At 38.0% G+C, this 10,953-nt stretch overlaps 2 protein-coding genes across 2 annotated transcripts; both read right to left on the bottom strand.

The window, feature by feature from the left end:
* LOC125444100 (vomeronasal type-2 receptor 26-like) lies at positions 1-3,717 on the bottom strand. The gene is made up of 4 exons (XM_048516537.1): positions 3,574-3,717; positions 2,861-3,088; positions 1,823-1,946; positions 1-902 (listed from the first exon to the last, which is right to left on the bottom strand). Exons 1-4 carry the CDS (start codon positions 3,715-3,717, stop codon positions 1-3), a joined length of 1,398 nt encoding a protein of 465 aa, XP_048372494.1.
* A 199-nt stretch (positions 3,718-3,916) lies between these two features.
* Positions 3,917-10,953, bottom strand: LOC125444099 (olfactory receptor 14A16-like). Its single transcript, XM_048516536.1, has 3 exons — positions 10,043-10,953; positions 4,837-5,128; positions 3,917-3,922 (listed from the first exon to the last, which is right to left on the bottom strand). The coding sequence occupies exons 1-3, from the start codon at positions 10,951-10,953 to the stop codon at positions 3,917-3,919; spliced, it is 1,209 nt and encodes a 402-aa protein (XP_048372493.1).

Here is a 10,953-nt window from a genome sequence, read left to right as displayed (position 1 = left end):
CTACTTATTTCTCAATAGCAGCTGATCCTTGCTATTCAACTCAGGTCGTAGAATAATTATGTAGAGTTTGGGAGGAAAGATACAAACAAGTAATCCAGCACTGGAAGCTAAGATAGAGAAGATCTCCACAGCTACTATATGTTTTCCTTTCGCACTCAGGTAAGCTGGAACAAAGGATGACCAAACACTGCAAAACACCATCATGCTGAAAGTGATTAACTTGATTTCATTAAATGTGTTGGGCAACTTGCGAGCAAAGAAAGCCACAGTAAAAGTTACACTAGCCAAGAATCCCATGTAGCCCAAAACACAGTAAAACATTACAGCAGACCCTTCATTACATTCCAGTACAATTTCTTCATTCATGGACTTTGTATCCATTCTGGGGAATGGAGGCGCTATGTAGAGCCACAGAATACAAATTACCACTTGAATAACAGAGCAAGAAAGAACAATTGAATATGCCAGCAGTTTTCCCACCCATTTCATTATCTGACTTCCTGGTTTATTGGCCATGAAAACTAGAACCACAGTGACAGTTTTTGCCAACAGAGAAGAAATAGCTACTGAAAAGATGATGCCAAAAGATGTTTGGCGTAGAAGGCACGTCCCTGTATGAGGCTGGCCAATGAACAGCAAGGAGCAAAGGAAGCAAATCATGAGGGAGATGAGTAGACCATAGGTTAGATCTCGATTGTTTGCTTTGACAATGGGGGTGTTCCTGTGCTTAATGAAAATTCCAAGCACAAGGGCTGTGATCAGAGAAAAAGAGAAAGATAGAAGAGCTAAAGTGATCCCTAAAGACTCATCATAGGACAGGAAGTTCAGAATCTTAGGAACACATTGATTTTGATCCTTGTTTGGATACTCATCTTCTGGGCATTCAACACAATCATCCATGTCTGAGAAGAAGGGAAAAAAACCAACTCAGTGAATCATGCCATATACCATCACATGTCTTATCCTGTGCAAGTAAAATGACAATCATCAAAATACCCTACCAGCAATGATGGTAGAGAAATCAAATTTGCTGAGAATCACTAGTGATTTGTATTGGAATGCCTTGGAGAAATTTAGTGTCCTCAGTGGAATAAATAGCATTGCTTACCATAATTGTATGTTCATCTAGTGGTCCTCTGTGCAGGCACATGTGGGACTGTGCTTGCGCAGTCCAGCTACAGCACAGTTTTGACAGCATTTTAGATTGAGGATTCCTGAGTCACAGGCCTGAGACAACAACTTTCCCTGCCCAAGTCATGTGGCTAGGGAGGAGTGGTGGTGCACTCTGTCTCTCCAGATCTTCCTTCACCACCGGGAGGAGCTACCACTTTCACTATATGACACCGAAGGGAAGGTGGTAGGGACATGTGTCTGATCACTACATGAACAAACAGTTATAGTAAGCAACGATGTTTTTCATTGTTGTGGCCTCTGTGTAGTCCCACATGGGATAATGGCAAGCTTGTATGCTCTGGAGTAAAATGTGGTATGCAAGTGAACCACAGATTGCAATATAGCTTGGTCCACGGCATCTCAGCCCTGGCATTGATGTCTACAGTCAAATAAAAGTCAAAGAAGTGGACCACGTAGCTGCTCTGCATACATCATTAAGATCCATTTGTGATTTAAAAGCAACAGAAGCTTCCAAGGGCCACATAGAGTGTTTCCTAATGACAATTGGACATGGAACCTTTCTCTTGCAGTAAACCACTCTAATCTCAGATGTCACCCAAGAAGATCCCATGGGCGTAGACACAACAGAGCCCATGTTATTTACTTAAATATTCACCACTTTCCTTCTGTATGTTTGTGTATATCCTACCTATCTTGTCTGAAATCTTTCCTTCTGGGCATGGAGCACAATCATAGCAACAGAACATCTCTTCCTTCTTTCTTCTACTGTAACCTGAATGGCAGTTGTCATTACACACTGAAAGTGGCTGAACCTTCATAAGGAGACAATAACATATTTATTTAATTTTCCTTTGATTTCCTCTGTCACATGCAATCAATATAATTTTGACTGGAAATGGCAGAATGCAGGAATATGATCAGACCCTCATTCATTTTGATTGAAGGGTAACATGATGTAAATTTAATTGTAGATTCAGGTCTACATTCAGTCAACAAGTCTTTCACCTTGTCTGAATTCAGTTCCAGTCTATTTGTTCACATCCAGCCCTTTGCCATCTCTAAACATTGATGTATCGAATACACAAACACTATTGTGGAATTAAATAGAGAAGTCAGGTATATGTTTATTGGGTGGCTTGTCATTGTCTGTACCAGTCAGCTTCACTTTAGCCTCAGCAAGCTGGATACTCATTTTACCAAAATGAGTATGGCCAATGAACAGCAAGGAGCAAAAGGATGGAAGGCTGAGTCAACACTGAACTCAACTTCCATCAGGATCTAACTCAGGTCATGAACAGAGTAACACTATGCCATAGAACTTTACCCAGCAGCATGGAAGAGATTATCAAGGGAGTAGTACTTTCCAAATTCCTCCCCAATTAAATATATATATACATACATATATATATATATATATACATATATATATATATATATATATATATATATATATATATATATATATATATGTATATATATATATATTTGTGTGTGTGTATATATATATGTGTGTGTATATATATATATATATATATATATATATATATATATATATATATATATATGTATATATATATATATATATATATATATATATATATATATATATATATATATATATATGTATGTATGTATGTATGTATGTATGTATGTATGTATGTATGTATGTGTATATATATATATTATATATATATATTATATATATATATATATAATTGCCTCTTACCTGATTAAATGCCCTGTGCCATGTGATGAGTTCCTTGTTAATGGTGAACTCTGTGCCAGGTGAAGTCTCAGAAGCCATCCCTCCTACTTTCACTTTTTGAAAACTTTGGTTTGGGAAAGTAATCCAGTTGATAATGTCAAATCCAGTTTCTAGTTCACCTTTCTCATTAAAGTAAATGTGGTCCCCAGCACTGTTGTTAAATGAGATGCTTCTCAGGAAAGCATGAAGCTGGATGGGAAGAGGCAAATGAACATTTTAGATGATGCTTGCCTGTGGGTATAAGCAAAATTTGATCTTGCCTAGCAGGGATGAATCAAGATAATGAAGTCTCACACATGCAGGATCCACACATATCAAATCATACAGCCCTCCCTGAACTGCAAATGTTGTACAACTATTTGCACAGAAATTTGAAATGTTATGACCTGTGCTGTAGAAATATGGATTAATTCTTCTGTTTGGATGATGTTCCTGTGAAATACTTGTCAGTTCAATTAGTTGTCATCATTCACATTACACAGGGGAAAGTCAAAAGTGTGGCACCATAATAACAAAGGGATTTGGACTTTTCCAATTGCCACCAAGAGTCAGAAGTTAAATCAATGGTATGAATTGCATTAAATGCTTTAAAATGGGCATAAGCAGGGTTAGATTTGTGTCTTTATTAACCTGCTAGATATTATTGCTGCATTGCTATAGATGCAAAATATTACCTGCCAAGGTTGTGAACTGAAGGACTTCTTTGTGTCTCCTCCCACAAATGTTAAAGTGTATTTTTGTTTCACTGAGTACATGCTATGCAGCGCTTGTGCTATAGTAAGGACAGCATTGTAGATGCTGTAGCTCTGGGCAGTCATGGTCATCTCAAAAAAAGGAGTTGGGAGGTTCTCAAGTTTCTCCTGCCCAGTGCATTTGTCTGTGCCTCCATCCGGTTTGGAATCTGACAATAAACAGTTAAATGCTGGCTCCCAGAAGATCCTGATAAAGTCATCTTGTTCAGGCCAGTTGGAATTTATAGTGCGAATGAAATTTTGGAACCCAGCTATTTTATTGGTCTTAACGCTAAAGGACAAAGCACCATGAAATACTTTAATATCCAAAAGCCTGTCCAGTGCTTGAAAGGAGAAATCCCACTCTGCAGTCAAAATCCATACCTTACCCGTGACTATTGCTGGCATATCTTCCATTTGTGTCAAATATAGAAACCATTTTAAAACAAACATTGTATATGTATCTGCCATTATGGTAAAGACATTGACTTCCATTTTGGTTAGAAAAAGAGTCAAATACTCTCTTGGTCTTGATATGTAAAACACATCAGTCATGTCTTCAGTGGAAGTCAAGGTTGGTAGCCAATGGATGAAGGCAGGACAGATGCCATTCTGGGACAACAATGGTGTCAAGATCTGCACAAATCTTTCTCCTTTATCACCACTCAATGCAACAATCCCAATCCATGTCCACTGGAAATGGAGAAGTAGTTGGAGAATCCCCTTGTACTGGTTGGCTTCATTGGGGACCATCTGGTAGATGGAAGGAAAGTGGTTTTTTTCATCTGTCAATGGGACAAAGAAACTATAGGTAACCTAAGCAAAAATCAAACAAATTGTTCCAGCTGAACAGGAGATATTTAAGCATATGTCCATGTCAATATTCAAACATAATCATAATTTATCAACATGCCTAATTCTCAATCTGTCACTATCTGTGGATACTTAAATCTGAAGATTAGAGCCATGAACAGATCAGACAGATCTTTCTACAAACTTCAGAAAAGCACATGGTTTACAAAAACATCTGAGGGGTGTGGTACTGATTATTAATAAAGTAATGTTTAATGATATTGCTACATACTAGGAAAAATAAACTATGGAAGCTTCTGTTTTGAGTATTTCCTCTGAAAAATGTCTCTATAGACTACAGGGTAAGTATAAGCAGAAATGTCCTGATTGTGAGTTATTTATACACACTCTTACCTGTGGGATTTTGTATATTCTAATGATGTTGTCTATGTGGAGAGAGGTTTCAGAATCAAGGCCTCCAATGACAGCCATTAAATTCTTCTGGTTGTTACAACTGTAGTTAGGGATAATCCTTTTCGAGGTGCAGAAGAAGTTCAAGGTATTCTGAGAGGTCAACTTGGCATTGAAGTAGCTGTCATAGATGTGGAAACCAAGGCTGTTATTGGGTAAAATCTTGGGGTTGTCATTAATCTCCTTCACAGCGTATGCCAGGGCAAGGACATGTTGGTAGTTCTTCGGTGTTGCACTACAACAAAAGTTACATCTCAAAATTTCTTAAATACCTTCTAAGTTTGTATTGAAAAAATGAGAGCATTAGATTCAAGACATGTTTACCATATTATCAATAGCTCAGTGATATGCCTATTTTCAAAACAAATGAAATTGCAGGAAGCAATTTCAAATTTTACAATAGTTCACATAAACATCAAGGAATACAACTCCATTGTTTGTTTATTTCTTCTCATGAACCTTTACCAAAACTGCTTTGTGGTAAATTAAGGCATGCTCATTTAAAGTGTTTTGGGGAAAACTTTGCATAATAGTAACAGCTTGGATACTGCCAGATTTTAGGTCAAGCTTGTGTTATATCCTTAGCATAGCCCCTATTACATGCCTTTCATTCAAACAGGTGCCACAATCTCAGCAAAACATTTTTTTGGGGTGACTGAAGTGGATTCCCTCCACCCTTTTTCACCAGCAGAAAAATAGTCTGGCTCCAGCCCAACGTACCAGCAGAGAAATAGTCTGGCTCCAGCTGAATGTATTATTTGCCATCTCTAGAAAGATATATAAAAAGCAACAGCAAATACACAGCAAAACAATGCGTCCTGAACACAACTAACTTTCATCATTGACAAAAATCCAAGGTAAGAGAATGATATAAGGAAAACTGCTGGTCTAGTTCCTATCCATCTACATGTTACATCAAAGCATATAAATCTCAGCAAATGAAAAGATACCAGTGAATTAATAAAGTAAGGTACCTTCCGCACACGCAAAATAATGTGTTTTCAAGCCACTTTCACAACTGTTTGCTAGTGGATTTTGCTATTCCGCACAGCTTCAAAGAGCACTGAAAGCAGTTTGAAAGTGCATTATTCTGCATGTGCGGAATGAGCCTAAGAGAAATTGAATTGGCGTAGAGGAAAATGAAAAAAAAAGTCCTAATGCTACTATTTTTTTTAAAAAAAATAAACCAAGTTGAGAGGAGAAAAGAAAAGAAAAAGCAGATAAATTAGAAAAGAAGGAGCAAAAACCATGGTGCAATATAGAATACTAGCTGAAATTGTAATGAACACAAAAGCAAATTAAGAAAAACTACAAAGTATTCTATAATATAATATAGCACATTAAGCAAATTAATGAAAAAACAACACATTCTTGTATAATATGATATGGTGGCTACAATGTTTGGCATCAAAACAAGATGAGGGGAAAATTCCCTTTCTCTTTTTTTATATTTCTCGATTCCCCCCCTCAATTGCTTTTTGGATTTTCCACTGTTGCTATCAATTCATCCATTAATTATACAAATGATACAAACAGCCTAAGCTAGCCTCATCTTGTTAGATCTCAGAAGCGAAGTCGAACTGTAAGACTTCCAAGAAATGACAGCATCATGACAGGGTTTCTGGTCATGGCAAATCACCTCTGAATGTCTCTTGCCTTGAAAACCCCATACCATTAAGACTGATGTCAGTTGACATCATTGCATATTCTGACAATACTGATTATTTGGCACCCCAAAGCAAAAAAGCTATTAATTAGCAAAAAAAAAAAACACCCAGAAAATGTTGTGAAAGTAATGATGGGTTCAATCAATATAAATTTGCGTGGTATGGCTACAAAGCAATACTTGTATTATCCATTTGCAATGGTTATGATGTGTTGGTTGTGGTGGGTTTTCCGGGCTGTGTGGCCGTGGGCTGGTGGATCTTGTGCCTAACGTTTCGCCTGCATCTGTGGCTGGCATCTTCAGAGGTGTGTCACAGAGGGAAGTCTGTTACACCCTTCGACAACGACAGTACATTATGATGTGTCCTTACATTGGTTCCAAAATCAACTTAGTCTTAGGATGTTCTACAAAGGATAAGGCTTCAAAATAAATGGAAAGCTGAGAAGTCATTCCACCGACTATAAGGTCACCAATCTGATAATATTCATGTGGAGTAAAGAGTGGATCACTCATGCGACACATGTTTGCCTGTGTCTTCCGTTGAGCTGGAATCACCCCCAGCAGCAGCAGCCACAAAAATAAGGTTGCCATCCTGAAGGAAAATCCTATAATCCTCACCCTGAATCATTTGTTGATCTCTCTAACTCATTCTTAGCTATTGTGATCCTAACAGACAACTATCTCAGATAATATAGAAAACCTTGATTGTTCCAATAAACTGGCTTGAATTCTGGCTTATAAAATAGAAAGAGGGAAGCTGCCAAAAGCTGGCCTATCACAACCCTGTCTACTCACAGACCTTCAGGTCACAGCTTAACAGTTTTGAGGTCTTTTATATAGAGACAGCTATATATATTGGCACATATATAGTTTTTGAAACTTGTTTATCAGTTGCACACTTCTAATGTTCTCTGAAATCCATGTAGGCAATGAAAAGAGGAACAACTGATCAAGGGGTTTATATAATGACAGGGTTCACAATTAATTCCCCAGTGGATTTTGATGAATACTGTGGCAGTGTGTAGAGCAGAAGCAAGGAGAACAACATGTTGGTCTCAGCTTCTGGCAAAAGATCTCAGAAAAGAACAAATAAGTATGCCAGTGATCAGCATTATGAAATGGACATGAGAAGTGTCCTGCTAGATTAGATCAATGGTCCATCTAGTGTACTATTCTGCTTCCTATAATAGCCAACTGGATGTCTGCAGAAGGGCAAACAGGAAGGTTATGACAATTAAAGCCTCCCATTGTTGTGAAAGTAACTCATCCATCCACGCATTCATCCTTTATTGGCATACAAACACACGACATAATACATAGTGAAAAGTTATCAGTCCTATCCCTAATCTGATGTCTCAGCTAAATCTGAATAACCTGAGCACAGCTCTACAGAGCTAGTTTGCATGAAGCCTTCCAGAACTTCCAGAGTTAATTTACAAAGCAATTGGCCCTATTGTCCCGGGACGTAGCACAATAGATGAGCTGATTGATTAGCTCAGCCCTGCAAACCCAGCACAGATGTGGGAATCAAAACTTAATTCTAAGGGTCTCTTTTTCCCGCCAAAATAGCAATCTACCCTATAAAAGTTTTGCTCAACTGAAACCCATTGCTCATTGCTAACGTGAACCTCCCTTGGTCCTGTTGGTGTGAGACACGATATATCGTCTTCTACTGGGTTTCTGTGCTGGCATAGAATCTCTGCCTTCTACTACTTCGTTTGCTGCCTTAAGATCGTTAGGCAAAGTATCACCCTGCTGCTTCCCAATTCCCTCTCTATCACCCAACCTATTTTTCTCACCTTTTTATATCTTAGGAACTTGTATGTATGTGCCTCAATACCTTGCTGTATGTATGCTTTTGAAACCAAATTTATATAAATATTTTAAACTGAATTTGGACTCCTTGTTTTACTCTGCGGAATGCTCCATGCCATCCTTCCCCGTATACATAGTCTAAAATATCCCCTCCTAGCATACCTCTCGCATTGCCAAGCTGAGTAATTTCCCCATAGCTACTCAAATATAATTTTGTACCCCTGTTAAGCTAGGTAACATGGAGGTGGTAAAGACAAGTGGTGATTTTACCTATTTAAAATGGAATCCCCAATCAAAAAGGAAAACAGGCATTAGTGACTGTGCTATTTTCTGTGCTTCTATCTGCAAAAGTCTACATTTTATTTTTTATAAGCCTCAGATGCCAAAAGCATATATAGCAAATCCATGGATAAACCAAGGGATCTATTATTTTTCAATTAAGACTAATTAGATTCAGAAAGTATTTGAAAAATAAGGCTGAGATCAAGATTACAGTATATTCGCAGCCAGTATTTGACTGTTCTGAGTCACACCTTATAGTTCAATAAACTCTGGCCAGTTTCCAAGCATAATGCATCATATGGGATACATCCCAGCACCCCCAGAATTTTTCACAAAATATTTTGATTGAATGCATTTCACTGTAAAATCAGCAACTCCAGTCCATAGCAGGATGCCGTATAACAATTATGTGCCTAGCTTAGCATCAGACACTTTTAGAGCAGCAGGCATATATTGATTACCTTTGTTGAAGAAAAACCGTGTAGTGGCCAAGCTAGTATTGGCCATGCCTATGGCTTATCTATGGTGAAGGATCCAAAATGCATTACACTGAAAATAGATACCTAGGTATTTAAACTGCTTAACCTGCTCTATGCTTTACCATTCATTCTTCAATTGTGAAATTTCCAAGTTTTAGCGAAGACGAGGACTTTTGATTTCTCAAAATTTAGTTCCAATGTATTTATCAAACAATACTCAACACAACAATTCAGCAGATGTTTTAAGTCCACTTGTGTTCAGGACAGCAAAACTGCATCATCACTATAAAGGAGTAAGGGTATATGGATATATGCTTTTGAAACCAAATTTATATAAATATTTTAAACTGAATTTGGACTCCTTGTTTTACTACTTTGTTTACTACTTCGTTTACTACCTAGTCCAGAACTATGTCCATCAACTTTAGAAAGAAATGGAGCAAAATCTTTTAAAAACAAATTAGAGGAAAAAAGGAGCCAAAATATACCCTGCTTTATTGGTAATTATCTTTTAAGTCAACTTCCCTGCCATGGAGCATTTAATTTGACAACTCATGGAGATGTGTAGCTTTTTGATGAGGAACAAAATTCCTTGAAAAATATATATAAGTTGTTCTATAATACAGCCTTTTCCATTTCATACAGAATTCAGAGTTTACCACTGATTTATCTCAGGAATGTTTACATGGAAGTTTGGCAGAAAGAAGATATAGCAGCTAAATATTCTAACATTCCTGGCACTGGAATATTTACTGGTGTCTAAAGTAAGAGAACCAGATTTTGTTTCTACCTCAACTGTAGGCCCAACTGAAATATCTGTCCCCCATGTAAAAGAGAGTAACCGAACAGACACAACATTCAGACAGACACACAAAAACTAGGCAAGATTTTCTCAGCTGAGTCCAACCCAACAAATAGTTTTGACAGGGCAACCTTGATATCCTTGTTCCTCATGCTATAAATAATGGGATTCATCATGGGTGGGACAAAAGTATAGACCACAGTTAATGCCAAATCCAGGTCAGACGGTGTTTGAGAGGGAGGCCTCAGGTAAGCAAACCACCCAGTGACTATAAATGTAGAGAAAACAATGAGATGTGGTAGGCAAGTGGAAAAGGCCTTTTGCCTCCCCTGGATAGAGGGCATTCTCAGCACCGTAGAAAAGATCAGCACATATGTAACAATGATGAAGACAAAACAACCAAACTCTACGATCACACTGACTGCAAGAGCACCAACTTCAATGACATTTGAGCCACCACATGAGATCTTAAGCAACTGTGGGATTTCACAGTAGAACTGATTGACAACATTGGAGCAGAAAGTTGCAGCAAAAGTGCCACCTGTGTGCAGTGCACCATAAAGAAGGCCCGTGATCCATACACTGACAACCATTTGGGTACAAGCTTGCCTGTTCATCACTGCTTCATATTGTAAGGGATTGCAAATGGCAACATACCGGTCATATGCCATAACAGTGAGGAGAAAAAAATCAGACCCCACAAAGAACACAAAAAAGAAAACTTGAACGACACATCCAGAATAAGAAATGTCTCTGGTATTCAAGAGGGAATTGAACATGGATTTGGGGATAATGACTGAAACTGAGCCAAGGTCCTGCAAGGCCAAATTCATGAGAAAGAAGTACATAGGAGTGTGCAAATGACAGTCAAAAGCCACTGCAGAGATGATGAGGAGATTCCCTGTGACTGTGGCTAGGTACAATGCCAGAAATAAAAAGAAGTGAAGGATCTGATGTTCCCGTACCACAGAGAATTCAAGGAGCAGGAACTCTGAGATGGATGTTTCGTTAGCCAT

The sequence above is a fragment of the Sphaerodactylus townsendi genome, linkage group LG15, assembly GCF_021028975.2.
Source record: "Sphaerodactylus townsendi isolate TG3544 linkage group LG15, MPM_Stown_v2.3, whole genome shotgun sequence".
Classification (NCBI taxonomy): Eukaryota; Metazoa; Chordata; class Lepidosauria; order Squamata; family Sphaerodactylidae; genus Sphaerodactylus; species Sphaerodactylus townsendi.
The sequence above is the reverse complement of the archived record's forward strand: the minus strand, read 5'-3'. Positions and strand labels throughout refer to the sequence as shown.